This window comes from Fukomys damarensis, unplaced genomic scaffold, assembly GCF_012274545.1.
Source record: "Fukomys damarensis isolate Sample0158 unplaced genomic scaffold, DMR_v1.0_HiC HiC_scaffold_39, whole genome shotgun sequence".
NCBI lineage: Eukaryota > Metazoa > Chordata > Mammalia > Rodentia > Bathyergidae > Fukomys > Fukomys damarensis.
This window is the reverse complement of record NW_022900951.1, coordinates 35,970,248-35,989,576: the sequence shown is the minus strand read 5'-3', so window position 1 is coordinate 35,989,576 and position 19,329 is coordinate 35,970,248. Positions and strand designations below refer to the sequence as shown.

General features: G+C 37.8%; 1 protein-coding gene across 4 annotated transcripts in view; it reads right to left on the bottom strand.

Moving 5' to 3' along the window:
* Usp9x (ubiquitin specific peptidase 9 X-linked) overlaps positions 1–19,329 on the bottom strand; it is a 95,187-nt gene that overhangs the window by 7,923 nt on the left and 67,935 nt on the right. For all 4 annotated transcript variants that reach the window (XM_010636217.3, XM_010636219.3, XM_010636218.3 and 1 more), the window contains exons 31-40: positions 17,332–17,522; positions 13,208–13,381; positions 10,123–10,264; positions 7,903–8,656; positions 7,344–7,467; positions 6,079–6,304; positions 5,340–5,469; positions 3,735–3,920; positions 2,886–3,106; positions 2,709–2,797 (exon numbers count right to left, since the gene is read on the bottom strand). In XM_010636217.3, the coding sequence (XP_010634519.1) occupies positions 2,709–2,797; positions 2,886–3,106; positions 3,735–3,920; positions 5,340–5,469; positions 6,079–6,304; positions 7,344–7,467; positions 7,903–8,656; positions 10,123–10,264; positions 13,208–13,381; positions 17,332–17,522 (2,237 nt within the window). The remainder of the gene's footprint in view (positions 1–2,708; positions 2,798–2,885; positions 3,107–3,734; positions 3,921–5,339; positions 5,470–6,078; positions 6,305–7,343; positions 7,468–7,902; positions 8,657–10,122; positions 10,265–13,207; positions 13,382–17,331; positions 17,523–19,329) is intronic.

The following is a 19,329-nucleotide window of genomic DNA, read 5'->3' as shown; positions in this document are numbered from 1 at the left end:
TTTTTTTTTTTTTTTTTTTAAATACAATATAGTACTATACTCTGCCATAAAGGATGAGCTTCAGATACTTATAGCTAAATGGTTGGACCTTGAGACCATACTTGGCAGTGAAATAAATCAAACACACGTTTAAATACCGCATTGTTTTTCTTTTGTGAGAAACTGCACAAAGGAAATTAAGTGGAAATAAGGAACAAAATGTAGAATAGGTACAGGGAAATGGGAAGAAAATGTTCAAAGGGGAAGGGGAATTGGAGGAGGGAGGGAGAAAGGGAGAAGAAAAAGTGAAAATATAAGGAAAAAGTGGAAACAAAGCTTTTATACATAGGGAGAGGAGGAAGCTGGAGGGGCAGGAGGTACCATGTACAGGCATAAATTCCCTCTGGTGAGTGTTACCATTATGTATGCTTTAACAGCTGTGTTAAAAAAAGAAAAAAATATTAAAAATATAATTTGAATCCAGGACCTTGTGCTTGTGAGGCAGGCGTGGTGCCAATGAGCTAAAACCCTGGCCCACTTTGTACTTTTTAAAACAGAACCTTGCTAAGTTTCCCAGGCTAGTTTGGAACTTATAATCCTCTTGCCTCAGCCTTCTACAGTACTCTAGGACAACAGGTGTTGGCCATCATGCCCAGCTTAATCATTAATTCTGTTGCATCATGTTTTCTTCTCATCAGTATTGTTTCCAATGTTATCTTTAATCAATATTATCTCTCCCTACCTTGTTTACTGATGCCAAGCAAAGCTGGACATGTAACAAGACACTCCATAAATATGTGGCCCATTTACTCAATAAACTCAAAGCTTACTATGAGAAAGTTATTTTCAAGCTGGGCCAATCATTCCTAATGAAAATGATTCACTAATCTGACTACATAAAAGTTGATCTCTTAGGGCTGGGGATTTAGCTCAGTGGTTCCACCGCCTGCCTTGCAAATGCAAGGACCCGAGTTTAATCCCCGATACAAAAAAAAAAAAGTGGATCTCTTCCCATTTAATCCAGCATTTAATATGCCTTTACCATTATCACTTATACTGAGAAAAGTACCAAACACTGTCTGAAGTAAATGGCTACAGTTTGGATGCTGACCATTTGTGGACACATGCAGAGCAGAAAGCATTCAAGGGGCCCAACTTGCACTTTCCTAGGTGAAGTACAACAAAGTGACACTGCCTTTGTTTTAGCTTTAACTGTAAACAAGAACCTCTGCTCCCACCTTGGAGACAAGACCTCACTGTCTCTGCCTCCGGAGTGCTGGGATTACAAATGCACCCACTACTCAGGCATTAGTTGTAAGAGCTGCTGGCCATAACTCCATGTTAGTAAACCAAGAATATACAATAAACAGATGCACACAAGAAGTTTATATACTAATTGGTTGATAAAAATGTAGAGACCAATTGCAGTGGCACATAGGGTCAGCAGTCTGGGAGGCTGAGGAAGGGGTTTAAGAGTTTAATTGAGCCTGGGCAACTTAGTGAGCCCTTGTCTCAAACTTTTAAAAAAGGCTAGGGCTGAGGATGTAGCCCAATGCAAACTCTGGGACCCTGGGTTCAATTCTCAGTATAGCAAACCAAACCAAACTCCCCAAAACCCAAGCAACAACAAAAACCCTGGGGTTGGGGGTAGCAAAAAGGCTTGCAGGACTCTTAACTCCTTATCTCCTCCTAGGGACAATGGTTTAGCATTCACTCCCTTCAGGACTGTGATGACTATTTACAAGCACTATTACGTAACCAAATGTTACTTTACGTGACTAATTCTAAAACTAATATAATTTAATCCTAAAATAATCCAAGAGCACATGAATGAAATTCAAATATTTACCAAAAAACCATGCTACCGTTTTTATAAAAATGCAATGGTCAAAAAAACAAACCAATCAACCATGCAATAGAAGTTAGTAATATGATGAAGTATGAAATTTAGACTAAGAGGAAAAAAACAAAATGGCACATAATTGTGGAGGAAGAGAGAACTTCTTATTGACCTTTGTCCTGAGTTTTCAAACCACTTTTTGTTTTTTAGACAGGGTCTTGCTTTGTAGCTCAGGCTGGCCCTGAACTCACTGTGTAGCCCAGGCAGGCCTCAAACTCACAGGGATCCCTGCTGCCTCAGCCTCCCAAGTACTGGGATTATGGGAATGTGCTACCACACCTGACATCAAACCACTTTTTAAAAAGTGCACATTAGTAATACATAACTGTGATACTTGTTTTGGGGGAACTGGTATATGCATGTAAGTATTCTGATAATTTTCAAACACTTCCCTCACCCCATTTTTGGAGGGTCTCACTATGTAGACCAAGCTGGCCTTGAACTCACAATGAGCTTCCCGAGTGCTGGAATTAACAGGGGTGTGCCACCATGCCAGGACTGAGTTTTTTTTTGTTTTTTTTTTTGTTTTGGGGGTGTGTATACCAGGGATCGAACTCAGGTCCTTGTGCTTGCAAGGCAGGCAGTGGAACCACTGAGCTAATCTCCGGCCCTAGGACTGAGTTTTTCAAAGATGAAATAATAACTAGAACTCCAAGAGGTTAAAATAAAAGTTTATGGTGACTGTCATAGTCTAGTTAGTCCAGTAATGAGTATCAGGCCGGGGATTTAACTCAGTGGTTCTGGTGCCTGCTTTGCAAGTGCAAGGACTGGAGTTCAATCCCAGGTACCAGAAAAAACAAACAAACAAACAAACAAAATGAGTATCTACCTGTGAGTCTGCCAGGAATCCTCAATCAGTAAGATTTGCAAAAGGAGATCCAGATAGGGCCGGAGTTCATAGGTATAAGAATAAGCAACCTAGATGTAGGTAAGACATAGTGAGTAACTTAATTATAAGAATATCAGATCAAATCAAGAGGCCTGTGAATATTTATTTTCCTTTAACCTGCCAGAGTAGTTCACTGAGGACAGTAGATGAGAACTGAGGATTCTCCCAGCAGCAGAAGCGAAGTAATTTGACTGTTTCCTCCGAGTTACTGCAATCTTCGATAATTTTCTTCACATAACTTGTTCTCACAAATAAAATGTCTGCCACATTCTGCTGAATTGGCATTATAGGCTGTGATAAGTTAGGATCGCCAAAAGGATTGGGAAGAGGAGGATTACCTAGAACACAGATTTGGCATCAATGAACAGTTAATAAGGTTCTCCACTATAATATACAAATTTTTACCATAGTTTTAAAATAGCTTGTAAAATTTTTGGGAAAAATAACAGTAAATCAATTTTCCTAAATATTATAAAGTAATATGCATTACAATGATCAGGTATGCCAAAATGACAAAATGCAAAAAAAGCAGGCTTGGTACTGCACACCTGTGATCCCAGTACCCTGGGAGGCTGAGGCAGGAGGATCACAAGTCTGAGCACAGACTGGGCAATTCAGTGTGACCCTGTCCCAGAATTTAAAAACAAAACAAAACATGGGCCGGGGATTTAGCTCAGCAGTTTGGTGGCCTGCCTTGCAAGCGCAAGCACCCGAATTCAATCCCCGGTACCAAAAACAAAAAACAAAACAAAACAAAACAAACAAACAAAATACAACAAAGCAAACAAAAAAACCTATCCCCAATAAAGGCACAGGACTCAAAATATTCTAAAACATTTCCAAGTATGGACCTTCGTTCAGACAAGTATTTTATATTGAAACATCTTCAGAATTACATTTAATCAAGTATTTTACATGTATGGCAGTATTTAAGAACTATTATCAAGAATGGGCTTTTTATTTTACCATTGATTGAAGACTGCATTCTTGATGAGACATTGCAACAGCGGATTAGCTGTGATACTACCGAGTATAATTTGCCTAACTCAGCATACTGATATTTGATTGGAGGGCCTGGGCCTTCATCTAAAGACACAAGCATAAAGGTAGCAGGTACACTCAGTTTCAGCAGCTGTGTCTTCTCCGCCACACCTATAATGAAGAAGAAAAGCAGAGTGAGGAAAAAAATGAAAGGAAAAACACTAAGATGGCAAGGGCTTCATGAACAAAAAGTATTAAGAATATTTGCTACCATGTTTAAAATCAGAAGCATATCACTTTTACCTAACATTCAAAGACTTAATCAAGATAGACAAGTCGCTGATTATTACAACTGTTTACTAGAAAGTGATCACAACTATGACCTTTCAGCCATACCTAGGCCACAGGGATGACCAAATCTCCTGTCTCCTGGAGTCTGAAAGGACTGGCCACACACAGCCTTTATTATTGTAAGCACAATGAAAGCAACAACTAAATTAAGTAAGAAGTAAGAATTTTTAATAATTTCCTTTATCCTCTGTCCTCCACAACCAAAGTTCTTGAAAAGGATGCTTACACTCTCTACTTTCTTTCTTTCCTACCACCAACTTGGTTTCTAGCCACCTTCCTCAGGTAAAGCTAATAAGCAGGTTTTCAAACTATAACCACACCCTCCATGGATTTCGATCTCTCCTTCTTGATCTTACGTGTCTTTCTTCCCTTTAAAAAAAAAAACAAAAACTTTGGGGGGGATGCCTCCAAAGAACTCGGGTCCTTGAGCTAGTGAGGCAGGTGGCAACACCACTGAGTGAAATCCCCGGCTCTAAAACATTAATGTTCCTCAAGTTTCTTTTTTAAAAAATTTAATTATATATTATTATTATGATTATTTGGGTACCAGGGATTGAACTCTGGTCCTTGTGCTTGTGAGGCAGGGAGTGGAACCACTGAGCTAAATCCTTGGCTCACATTATTATTATTTTTTAAATGTTCCTGAAGTTTCTAGACCAGGCCACCTTCTCATACCATATGCTTTTCCTGCTTAAGTCCAATTTCAAGTCCAGTTATTTTCATTCTTGAATTTTTCCATTCAGAGTTTTTCCAAACAAATACCTCATCATTCTAGTCTTTCTCTCCATCTGGGTGTCACACAGGCTCAAAGAGACCTCATCATCTTTCTCCTGCTTTTATTTTTTTGTTCCCAGGGATCGAATTCAGGACCTTGTACTTGGGAGGCAGGTGGCAGCACCAGGGAGCTAAATTCCCGGTCGCCCATAGTGCTTTTCTGTGTTTTCCCTCAGGAAATGGCATTGTTATCTGCTCAGCTGGTCAAGCTGGAATCCTGGGCATCACTCTTCTCTCTTTCTTGCCCCTTCCCCAGAATATCTCATCATTATTAGATCTGAATGACTTCACTATTTTACACAATACATTAAAATAGATTAGGGCTGGGGATTTAGTTCAGTGGTACTGCACCTGCCTCACAAGCACAAGGTCCTGAGTTCGATCCCCAGTACCCAAAACAAAAAAACCAAAACCAAAAACAAAACAAAAACCAAAAAAACAGATTATGGAAACTTAAATTCTTACCTAAATTGGCATACATCACAAACAAGTTGAAATACTGCTGTAAATGACGACCATGTTCTGAAACTTCCCTTCTTAAGAGATTTAGGACTGCTCTTAGTAAGTGATCACTCAAGCTTAAATTGTCATAAGCCTGTAAAGGATAGAACATTAACAATGTTATCTATCTCTCAGCAACAAGGTTCAGATATAATTCTATAATGAAAAACATTCATGCATGAGTGATACCAGCATAAATATCTGGAAGGACTAATCCACTAAATTGTTGCTGCTATTGTTTTTTGAGACAGGCTCTCCACTACGTAGCCCAGGCTGGCTACAGTCATCCTCCTACCTCAGCCTCCTGAGTGCTGGGATTACAGACATGTGTCATCATGCCTGTTTTTTTTTTTTTTTTTTTTTTTTTTTTTAAATAAAGACAGGGTCTTGCCATGTAGAGTTCAGGCTGGCCTCCAACTCACCACAATTCTCTTGCCTCAGCCTCCTGAGTGCTGGGATTATAGGTGTGGTGCCACCACGCTCTGCTCACTTAAGTGAACAGGGATAATTCTTCATGTTTCTCAAGAGCCAGTAATACTCACTACTGATTTCAATGCAGTAATTTTAATATAATTTCCAGATATCAGACTGTATGTATGTTATTTAGGTTAACATCAAAGGGATGTATATAAGTTTGTGACTTCAACTTCCAAGAAACACGTTTTGTAAGCATTTCTTTTTAGAAAGAAAGTGGTGCAATTACCTGACTAGAAGGTCCCGGAGATGCAAAAGGTGAAGGACATGGTCCATCTTGCAAGGAAAAGTGCGCAATAAAAACTATAAGTTTTGCAAATGCACCTCTCACTTCCGCACTAGGGCATTCCAAAAGGTATTCAGAGAAGCGATTTGAAACATTAAAAAGGACATTATGAGCAAACCAAAAACGTACGCTCTTGCTGTGACGAAGGAGAATACACAACGCATCATACCTAAAACAAACAAATAGATCTCTATGAACCAAAAAGAAGCAAAGACCTCCTTTAACTGCAGGAGAAGCAGCAATGATGGTTTCTAATACTAATATTAAAATGATAGATGGACCCTGTGAATTGGTCTAGTCTCACTGGTTTACAAATCAGGCGAAAGCACGGATTGTCCTCTAAAAATCCATTGTCAAATGCAATTCTTAGGTTCCATAACAAAATAATACTCTTCAAGTTTTATGGTCTTACTTCTGGAGGAGTAATCAAAAATACAGAACAAAAATATTCTAATAGCCTGTAAGCTTTCACAATTAGAAACTTAATGAAATCATTTTAATTTTTTACCTTCTCAATCTAGGGCAGAATTTAAGGGAAGCTAAAATATAGTAATTTCATGATTAAATGGCTTAGTTTTTTTTTTGGGGGGGGTACCAGAGATTAAACTCGGGTCTTTGTGCTTTTGAGGCAAGCGGCAGCACCACTGAACTAAATTCCCCACCCTTAGATTTTTCAATATCATTTTTATAATCTTAATTTTTGGTGTTTTTCCATCTTTTTTTGGTACTGGGGATTGTAAGGCAGGCGGCGGAACCACTGAGCTAAATCCCCGGCCCCTAATTTTTGAGACAGGCTGGCCTTGACCTTACAGCGATCTTCCTGCCTCAGCCTTTCAAGTGCTGGGATTATAGGAATGTGCCACTCTACCTAGCCTATAATCTTTTATACAAGGTTAATGTGAAGCAGAAGCCATCTTCTGCATTATAATAGGCTATGTAAAAACTAAGTATTTTAATATGACTTCTCAGATTACCCTTTTTAAAAAAATAGTATTGGGGACTGAACCTTAGGATCTCACACATGCTAAGGCAAATGCTCTACCACTAAGCAACATTCCCAGCCCTCTTGTACTACTCTCATGAATAATTTTCTATTGTGCATTTCAAATGTGAAGCAAGCTTATGTCCTGTAAAAAAATGAAGCAATCTAGCAAAGAGCCAAAGCACATGTTAGTATAACAACAATATAAAAATCCAAAACAATGTACCAATCACTGGCAGAGCCACGGACTATTTTCTTTGTGTGAAATCCTGTAGTAAAGAGGAACCTAGCAGCAAGTTGAATACTAATCATAGTAATTTCTTCTGCTTCAGGCAACAGGTGATCTTGTCCTATAAATAAAATGCAGATTAAAAAATAAAGTAAATTTCAGCACAAGGACCCAAGTTCAATCTCCAGTACTAAAAAAAAGAAAAGTAAATTTCTATTTTTACATTTTGAAGAGTCCTAAATTAAAAAAAAAATCCCTTGTCCTAACTACTTAAGAAATATTTTCCTTTTAGCAGTTCACTAAAATATATTTGAAATTAAATGTTATGGCCTCGAACTTAGTGATCATCCTGCCTAAGCCTCCCACAGTAATAGGGCTACAGGTGTGTGCTACCACACCCAGCTGTAAATGTGATTTTAAACAAAAGCAAAAATTTGGATTAATTTAAAATGGAAATGTTAAAACTTTGTGAACTTAAACATGTTGACATCTATTATGAAATCCTACAAGTAAGAACTACTCTTTATTACTAAGAAGCTAAACTCTTGACACTTACCTGGAGGAGGATTTAAGTAAACACCATTACATGTAAGCAGTTTTTTCATAAACTGGAAATACTCCAGACTGTACTGCATTCGGTTATGCATGAATTGGACATTCTGTTTCCGTACACTTCTCTCAATAGCTGATGGCATAACAATCTGATGGGGCCTTGTGGTGACAGCAAGCTCTGATATGTATCTTACCAACTCATTGTCTTGGTCTATTGTGTCCATTCGTTCATAAAAAAGTATATAAGCATTCCACCACCTTTTCTGACGCCTGTATGACATGCGCTTCATCATGTGATCAAACACTTCTCCCATGTACTCTCCACCAAAACACTGGTTTTTCATTTCTTCATCATCATCCATTTTACACTCTGTTACATCTCCATCATCAAATTTATACCAGCGATTTCTCTCACCATCTCCACCATTCCTTTGAATAATGTAAGAATAATAGTGTCCTCCACTTGCTTGACCACTGTGTACAAGCACACCCACAAGTCTATACTTTGTGCTTCCTGCTGCCTCACTTTCAGACTGCTCATTCTGTTGTATCAACTGACTCTCAGGGTTTACGTTATCTCCTTCCAGCTTAGCAACTCCTGCAACTGTGTAAGGTTCCATGTCCAGCTCTCGAGGAAATTCAAAATAATCATTGAACTTGATTGCACATTCTCTTTCCCAGTCATAGTCAAATCGTTTGAGTTGGATAGCAAGAACAGGAGGTAATTTTTTAATTAGCAAGCGTTTTACGGTATCAACCTAAAATAAATAAAGTTATTGGATGTTTTATTATGAACAATGATAAACCAACAAAGAAGCAAACAGAGCATGACAACCTTCCCCCGAAAGACCCAATCACACATTTAACCAAAATGAACATGGAAAGGGCTTAGGTTGTTTGTTGCAAAATTGTAAAAATTAGTGACATGGAGACATTTCTTGCCTGGTTTCTATACTAACATTGCTACTCATTATCACTTGTTTGATGCTTACTGTTGTTCTACCGAAGGTGGTTTGCTATGAGCAAACTGAAGACATACAATAACAATAGTAACTAGTATTTATATGCCAGGTAATATTCTAAGCGCTGCATAAGGAACAACATATTTAACCCTTACAACCCTCTCAAGCAGGTACTACTACTGATAAAGATTAGCAAAAGCAACTTGTCTCCAGTTTTAAAGCTGTGGGTAGCAGGCAAAATGGCCTTACCAGCAATAGTCTCAATCTCTAGATGGCAATACTTTTGGTAGTGTACAAGGTTAAAATGAGGTGAATTGGAAGTCAGAGGGTTTCAAAGCCCTCAAAGACACACATTCTTTACTATATATATGTGTGCGTAAATCATCTCTCCCAAAGAGCTCCTAAGCTCTCACAGGCAAAATCTACGCAGGTTACAAATCTGATCTAAATGGTTTGAAAACATAGATTAGCAAAAGAAATCTCATATGGATAAATAAAATAATTTCAGTAAAGTAATCCTAGACATGAAAGGAGAAATGTTTTCCTTTATCAGATCTATAGCTTTGGGGGGTTAGCAGTTTGTTTCTTGGCAGAGAAAAAAAGCACCTATGTAATTCACATAAGTGAAAGTGGTATTAGGCTACTTAGGACTTCTAAGATTATTCACTCAATTTACATGTCTTCCCTGCCTCTCTGGTACTACTGTTTGTTTGTTTTGTTTTTTTGAGACATGGTCTTGCTCTGTAATTAAGGGTGGCCTTTAACTCACTATATAGCCCAGACTGGCCTTCAATTTGCAGTAATCCTCCTGCCTCAGTCTCCCAAGTGCTGGGATTACAGGCATGTGACCTGTCCTCATACTACTTTTTAAAACTTCTTTTCCTGATAAGCCTTTAAATTAGTTACATCATCTTAACAATCTCTCTATTAATATCATATCAAAGTAGGGTAAGAGCAGTAAAAAGATTTTTTTCTTTGGTGGCACAAAAACTGAAAACAGGGACTTTGCACTGAGTTATATTTCCAGCCCCTTTTAATTTTTTATTTAAAAATGAACAAAATGGCTGGGCATGGTAGCACATACCTATAAATCCCAGCACGTGGGGAGGCTGAGGCAGTTGGTGCTCAAGGGCAGCCTGGAGTACACAGTGAGTTCAAGGCCAGTTCAAGTACATAGTGAGATGTTGTCTCAAACAAACAACCCACTTCCTTGAAATCCATTAAATCTCGTAGATATTTTAAACAAACTGAACAATTCATACCTTTTTATTGCATTTTTCACAATGATATGCATTTGCACCTTCCAGTAAATCTCCTTTGACATACTGCTCCAAAGAGTCAAGAAGGTTTTGGTGATTTCTAATGTCTACATTCAGAGTCGTAAAAGATTCTTCACATTCGTACCTAAAGATATTGTTTAAGAAATGATCAAAAGGATTTCAGTTTTCTAAATATTTTCTTTAGTTCTAGATGTAATGAAAGCTACATTTTCAGTGCTATAAAACATCAAATTCCACAGACAAAAAATGGACTAATATGACAGTTAATATTCGTCAGTTATTTATTATGTATTGTTTTCTCATTAGCTTGGTCACACACACTATACAGTGTGGTACCTTGGTTCATTAATGCTTCTTTACAAATTCTGAACTGGTTGACAAACATGACCGCGGCAGTCTTTCCGACACAAACACAAACGTGGCCATCTTTTTCAAAAAATCATAGAACAAGTTAAGTTCATGAACCGAGGTACCATTTGTACTAGGTTGTCTGCCTTCATGATAAACCTGCTAGAGAACCATAACTTCACAGAGATGAGGAAACAGGTTCAAAAGGTTGACGTGGTCAAGGTAACTAGGTGAAATGGATTTTTAAAGCCAAGTATGCCCGACTCACAGATTAAGCTCTTTATGGCCTACCATGCTGCTCTGAATGAGATTTGTGTATATGGTAACAATGGGCTTATTTTGTCTCTGTGGCAAGTGTGAGATTTTGTAGTAAAAAGCAGCCAGACAGGACAAAATTGAGCATGTTCCAATAAAATACTCAGAAACAGGTGACAGGCTGGATATAGCCTATGCTTTATAGTTTGTTCACCTCTGTTCTATACAAATAAAGTCCTATAAAAGACTTGGGACTATTTATGTTACTTTGTAGGCTATGATAAGAACTGAAGCCAGTTTAGTTTTTGGTCAGGTATTTAGAATATGACTTCAATTATCGGATTTTCTTCTTGGCCACACTGGGGAATGAACACAGGGCCTCATGTACTCTACCACCAAGCTACACCTCCAGCTTTTTATTTTTTGGGGCGCTGGAGACTGAACACAGGGAACACTGTTCAGCCCTTACTGTTTTTTTCTCCCATTAAGTTTACTGGTACATTTAAAGCAAACAATATAGTTACATTTATCATTGGGATCTTGTGCCTTTACATGATATACCTTGGTCCATATTGTTTTTTTTTTTTTGGTACCAGGGATTGAACTCAGGTCCTTGCGCTTACAAGGAAGGCCCCCACTGCTGAGCTCTTGGTCCATATTGTTTTTTTTTTTTTGGTACCAGGGATTGAACTCAGGTCCTTGCGCTTACAAGGCAGGCCACCAAACTGCTGAGCTAAATCCCCGGCACTCCTATTGGTTTTTTTTGGATACAGTTTTATTAAATTTCCCATGCTGGTCTCAAACCTAAAATCCACTTACAAAGTAATGGCGAACCTTTTAGAGTTTTCAATGATACAAACAGCTTGCTGCTGTGGCACAAGTATCATAGGTTTGCCACCACTGCTCTTACATTAGCTTCCTCTATAACTAGGGTCACAGGTGTGCAAGATCATACTTGGCTTCTATTTTATTTTTGAGATGCTAAGTTATCCAGGATGGCCCTGTGATCCTTTTGCCCCAACTACCTGAGTAGCTGGGATTATAGCTGTGTGCCACCATGCTCAGCAAGATTACACTCTTTTAACATTTTCATTGGCAAAAAAACCCCAGTAATTTCCAAATTATTTGGAAAATTGTCTAAAACAAACTGAGGAGAACTGATGGAAACAGAGGGCTATTTTTTTAGTAAATAAAATCAAGACATTAAGACTGAAAATTTTATTGTATGCCCAAAGTAAAAGGTCTTTCCAAAGAACCAAAAGTTGCCCAGGCTAAGCAAACAAGTATATGCCCAAATTCTGAGTAAATGGTAAAATTATAACCTCATAAAACTTCTCATTTATACAATATTCTTCTCCCATAACATGTCCTTATGTTCAAAAACAAAGTTCAGACAGGTGGGGATGTAGCTCAGTGGCGCCATGCCTGCCTAGCAAGAACAAGGTCCTGTGTTCAATTCCAGGTACAGAAGGTGGGGGGGAGCTGCCAAAAAGAAGTGTTTCTGCCAGTCACAAACCTAACTCACAAATACTGATTATACAATGTGGCTAGTAGAAAATACCACATATCTTATTGTGATATTTTGGTGAAAATGGATCACAAACCAACATTAATTGATAATATTGAGGTAAGGCACAAAGTAAAAACTTCTACGAGACAGATGTGTGTTTTTCAGTGGTGAACTGATTAGTTCTTTCCAATAGGTGTTCTTCATTAAGTTACCGTTTAAAAAATGCCTAATTTGTTATTATCAACTCTTGCTATAATTTGTATGTAAACATACTATAAATAATGCTGTTAAAGAAAGTATATATTTCATTTGAATAGGAAATACTACTCTAGATCTTTTTTTTTTTTTGGTACCAGGGATTGAACTCAGGTCCTTGTGCTTGTGAGGCAGGCGGCAGAACCACTGAGGTAAATCCCCGGCTACTCTAGATCTTTAATCTTCTAATCTTACTGGATTTCTATTATCATATTTAAATTTTAAGATAAAAAGAAAATTTCTTAGTAGCAAATTATATGCAAAATATTGTTAGTTCCCTAACAATAGTCATATATAAAAGGATATAAGAATACAAAACAGTAAGAAATTACCCAGTGTAGAAAAGAAATCAAGTTGACAAAACCAAAAATAAACCCCTCAGAAGTCAGGTGGGCACAGTACAGTGGCACCTCTGTTCATGAATGCCTTTGTTCAAAATATGGTTCAAAAATGGAAGTAGCGGCAAAATTTTTTGTTTGCAAACTGCAAAATGTGACAAACACAATCGTGGCCATCTTTTCCAAAATTGTGGAACAAATTAAGTTCATGAACAAGGCACCACTGCATATAATTTATTCAGTTTCAGAAAATTTATTAACAGAGGCACACTCTATTTTTGTATGTGAGTACTGGTAAAATTTTAATTTGTTAGTCTATAAGCAGTACTGTTTATACTTCTGATATGTAATTAGTACTTACCTATGTGGGCAGCCTTGGCAAATCTTCTGATCAGCAAAGGAGCCTCCTAAGACTTTACTGAGCATAGCTGGATGTCCTAAGGCTTTTAAAGCTTCATCTAAACTATCCACCAATGAATTAAAAAATTCTAAAGCATCATGTTGTTCACGGAGATTAACAGGCTCACCCCAAAGCCTAGGAAATGAATGGGAAAAAAAAACAAAAACAAAAACAAAAAAACAAAAAACCACACATGTAATACATATGACACTCATGACAATACATACACTACATTTTAGGGGGGAAAAAGCATAACACAACCACAGTAAGATTTTCTTTCTTAAATACATAAAAGAGGGTGCACTTTACCTACAGGGGTACAATGAGGGTGAGACTCGAAGTAAAAGCAGAACCCCAGGAGCAAAACACTGCTATGAAACTACTGGTGTGGTTGATGGAAGAGTGGCTGCTCCAGGCAATGTGAAACAGACATGTACTTTGATTCCAACTGAAAATGTTATTAAAATGAGGCGGTGGGTCTCTTACATGGATGTTGGGCCTTAAATTAGGCAAACTAATCCTAAGAAAACCAATTGTCAGTTGGGTGTACCATGAAATGAAAACTAACATAGTAAAACTCAGGCACTGGTATAAACTATCCATGACATCTGACTTTGTGTTTTCAGAGTAATGCACAAAGGATGTAATGTATACATTCTAAGCAAGAGACATGACAAATATATATTTAAATATACCAGAACAATGTTTTGATAAATACTCCTTCTATATGGCAAATAACCCCATCTCAATTATATATTTTTTCAATTATATTTTAGATAAAAATTTGCATACTGCAAATGTAAAATCATACATGTAATTGTTAAAATCTGTTTAATTATTGAAAATTACATCAGTGTACTTCTTTTCAAACTATACTTGACTCCATCCTTTCAAACAGGCATACAGTCAACTTATTAATTATAAAAGGGAAAAGTTACCCCTAAAATGGAGAGGCCTGTCATCAAGGGATCAAAGTCATCATCACTAGCAAACAAATGGACACATCTTTCCCAATGCAATGCAGTGAAAAGCATGAAGCAACATTCCTGTGGTATTCTTGCTCTGCTCCCCCAAGTTTAACCTGAATCTCATCAGGAGGAAACAATCATACAAACCAAGAATGATACTCTCTCTCTGCAAGACAATTGGCATGGACTCTTCAAAAATTTCAGTGATATGAAAGCCATGACAACAGAATGATTTTAGATTACAGGAGAATAAGGAGTTAACAATAAAGAGATACATTTTTTGGGTGGGTGTGTGTGTGTGTGTGTGTGTGTGTGTGTGTGTGTGTACACCAGGGATTGAACTCAGGACATTGTGCTTGCAAGGCAGGTGTGGTGCCACTGAGCTAAATCCCCAGCCCTAACAATAAAATTTTTATGATTCTTTCTTGGATATTAGATTGCGATGGAAAAGTAAAAAAGTCATAAAGACTATTTTGTGGTTTTTATTGGAATATATACTGATGAATATTAGTATATATAATTAATATTGTATTTCTTGGGTATCAAAATTATACATAAGTAGGAAAAGAGGCTTATTTGCTAGGTATGGTGTCACACACCTGTAATCCCAGCACTTGAGAGGCTGAGGCAGGAGGACTGCTGTGAGGCCAGCCTGGGATACATGGACAGATCCTGCTTCAAAAAACTAAAAATATATACATGTTGAAAGTATACAGGGTTGAAGTATCACGTTTGCAACTTACTATCAACTGGTTTAGAAAAAAACCAAAACTCAAAGCCAAATTTGGCAAAATGTTCACAACCAGGAAACTCTAGGAAAAAGGTATAATAAAACATGATTATACTACTCTCACCTTTTCTGTAGCTCTGAAATTTCTGAAGATAAAACACTCAGGAATGGGGGATGTGCTTAACTAAGGCCTATGCATCAAGAATAGATCACATGGGGTCAGGGATTTAGCTCAGTGGTGCTGCTGCCTGCCTCCCAAGTGGAAGGTCCAAATTTGATCCCCAGTATAAAAAACAAAAACAAAAACAAAACAAAACAAAACAAAAAAACAACCACCACCACAAACAAAAACAAAAACCCCTCACGTTTGAATTATGGACAACAGAAAGTGCTTGTCTAGACCAAGTGTGAGCTTACCATCACGGAGAATAAAAACACAAAGGCATTGTAAGAAGAGAGAAAAATATAACTGAGTGACAAATTCCAAGATGAAAGCTCAACAAGTGTAATTTGCAGAAGGAACAGAAATGAACTGAAATAGAGGGGAGAAGAGAGTAAGCTGAGAGGTGATGGCACACGTGAGGGGCTAGTGTAGACCAATGGGGGCCTGGGTAGGCATGAAGGGAATGGATGTGCTGGTGGTCACCCACTGTACTGTAAAGCAGGGAAGGTGGACCAGAATAGCAACCGCAGGTGATCTTTTTGCCTCCCTACCCCATTTTAGCTGTCTGGGAAATACTCTGCAGTAACAGGTTTTGTGTTTTGTTTTTGCAGTGCTGGAGACTGAATTGAGGGCCTTGTGCATACAAGGCAAGGGCTAGATCCTGATTTTTAAAAAATACCAGTGAAAATCATTTATGAAAAACTGACTTTAGTTCAAACACTGACCACATTTGCTGTTAAAAGACTTTTTTAGGGCCAGGGATTTAGCTTGGTGGCACCATGCCTGCCTCACAAGTGCAAGGTCCTGAGTTCCAGCCCCAATACTGCAAAAAACAAACAAAAAGCCACCCCACACATAACAGTATAATGGCTATGTGCCCCCCACAAATCCTGGGGCTTGAACCCAGGGCCTCACACACGCCAGGCAACTGACCTGCATTCCTAGCCTTTAAAAAAACAAAAACAAAACATTTTTTTAATAGCAAAACAAGTTATTGATGGGCTGGGAATTTAGCTCAGTGGCAGCATGCCTGTCTCACAAGCACAAGGTCCTGAGCTTGATACCTGGTACAGGGTGTGTGTGGGGAAATGGCAAAAAAACGGAACAAAACAAAATAGTTATTGGTACATTTTAGGCATACATAATGACACTCATCCTAGGGAATTTCCACACCAGTACATGATACATCCTGCCTCTCCTCTCAGCATTTATTATTTATTTTTTGGCACCAGGGATCGAACTTAAGGACCCTGCATTTGGCAGGCAGGCATGGCACCACACTGAGCTAAATCCTTGGGCCTCATCCTTTATTTTTATTAATTTTATTGGTACATTTTAGGTATAAATATGACATCCATCATTGGAAATTTGTACCTTTACGTAGTCAGCCTTTATTTTTAATAGGGTCTTGCTAAATTGCTCAGGCTAGTCTGGAACTTGAGGTTCTTCTCAGTTTCCTAGCTACCATGATGTTGCTATCTAAAAACAGACAATACGGTGAAGCTATCTGTGAATTGCTTCAAAACAAGTTGGAAAGTGTTAAGTAGGAATACAGATTAAACAAGAATGGGAGATGAGCATATCATGATTGATACTATTTTTGTTTGCTTTTGGGACAGGATCTTCCTATGTAGACCAGGCTGGCCTTAACCTCACAGTGATCTTCCTGCCTCGGCCTTTTGAATGCTGGGACTGCAGGTGCACACCACATGACTATTTAGGATTGATATTATTCTGCTTATGCCTATGTCAGAAATTTCCATAATAAAGTTATTAATTATCTTAAGGGACTAAAAAAATGCTGCCCCCATGTATAGAAATATCAAATAGTATTACATAAATATGTATAATTTTATGTGTCAAATAAAAGAAATGAGAATGTTGTCCCACTAGCAATACATTTTTATCTTCTATGAGGCAATATAAAAGAGAAAACTAAAAAGAACAGTTGGGAATCTTACTAATTATTTAAACACTGAACACATAGATGCCTTAAAACATGTATTTTACAAGTTTACTGTTAGTGTATTGAGATATTTATCAAGTTTTTTTTTAGTTTATTGTTTTGAGACAGCGTCTCATTGTGTAGCCCAGGCTGGCCTTGAACTCAAGGTGATACTCCTGCCTCAGCCTCCCAAGTGCTGGGATTACAGGCATGTGCCACAAGATGTTCATCAAATTTTAAGAACTATTCTTACTGTTACTATTCTTCCATTAATATTACCTGAACTGTTTCCAAAATCCTCTGGGCACGTAGTATTGCAGTCGAGAAGCAGCTAAATGGCCAAAGATGACCTGAAGGTGTCTTAAGACACCAATATTATACTCTTTCCTATCTTCTGTTTTACTTAATGCTGGTTTGTCTTCAAATTGTTGAGGGTATCCAAATACATCATCCCTGGGATCAACATTGCTCTAGAAACCAAAAAATATAATGAATTATGCTGTAGTAAAATATGTTAACACAAATGCCAATCAGTAAATATGTAATTTGTACTTTTATTATTTATTTCCGAAGCACTTTTCATGGGGGGTGCATATTACTGACTGAACTCAGGGGTTCTCTTCCACTGCACTACATCTGTTGTTTAAAAAAATTTTTTAAAACAATTTTCAGTCAGTGTCTTACTAAGTCACTAAGTTGCCCAGGCTGGTCTAAAACTTGAGATTTTTCTGCCTTAGCTACTCAAGAGTGCTGGAATTCCAAGCATGTGCCACCATGCCTGATTTAACCTTTAATTTACAAAATTTAATCTACTAGTGTTTAATCCTGCCATTTCACAAGAACTATTTTATTATTATTCATATTTTTCCCCAAACAATATGGTCTTGCTTTGTAGTTCAGGCTAGCCTTGAACTTGAGGTGATCCTCATGAATTAGCCTCTTGGGTACTAGGATTACAACTACCATGTCCAGCTACAAGAGTTATAAATGAACAACACTGATAATTTATCAATGGTAGGTATTATACAGTAGAGGAGAATTAGTGTGGCGATCAAGTTAGACTAAACTGGACATAAATTGAGACTCTATGACTTCAGCTAATAAATTTGATCAAGTAAACACTAACTTTCTAAGCTTCAGTTTCCTTACATGTGAATGGGGATAATACATTTTTCATGTAGCTATTGTAAGGATTATATGAGATAATGTATTGAATGCACTCAGAATTGTAAATATTCAATAAAATATACATGTTAATAGTGGTCATGCTCCTTCAACAAATGGTGCTGGGAAAAACCAGGTATCTACAAAGCAAAAGAAGTAGGATCTAACGATATATACAAAAATTCAAAATGCATCCAAATTCTAAACATAAGAGAAAAAAAATATATATATTTGGCCAGGGGTAGGGTGGGGCTAGCACAGTAGGGAAGGAATCCAAGGTATCACACATGCCAGGGAAGCACTCTACCAATGAGCTACATTCCCAGCCTACAAAACACTCAAGGATTCAAGGCACAGAATTTGGTAATAATTTCTTCATCATGGCACAAAAGACACAGGAAACAAAAAGAAATGATACAGAAAAATTGGACCTCCTTACAACTTATTAAAAATGTTAATAAATTTATTAAAAACATTCATGCAAATATACTCCCGATTGAATAGGAAAAACTATTTGTAAATCACTCATCTGATGAGGGATTAAAATCCAGAATATACCAAGAAATTCTAAAACAAGTCAATTAAAAGTGGACCAGCCAGGCATGGTGGCGCGGGCCTGTAATCCCAGCACTCGGGAGGCTGAGGCAGGAGGATTGCTGTGAGTTCGAGCCCAGCCTGGACTACATAGTGAGTTCCAGGGCAGTCTGAACTACCTAGTGTCTGAACAACAACAACAAAAAAAGGCGGACCAAAGCCTTAAAGACAATAATTTTCCAAAGATGATATACAAATGGCTAATAATACACAGCAAAATAAGCTCCACATCACTAACCATGAGGGAAATGCAAATCACAACTACAAGGTACTACCTCACACTCCATTATAGATGTCTATTATTACCCACATTCAGAGCAGCATTATTCACAATAACTGAAAAACTAGGAAGCAACTCAAGTGTCCACAGAAAGACGAATGGATAAGCAAAACATGGATATAAATATAAATACAGTAGAATACTATCCAGCCTTTAAGAGGACAAATTCTGGGTCAGGGCCAGGGATTTAGCTCAGTGGGGCTGCCACCTGCCTCGCAAGTGCAAGGACCTGAGTTCAA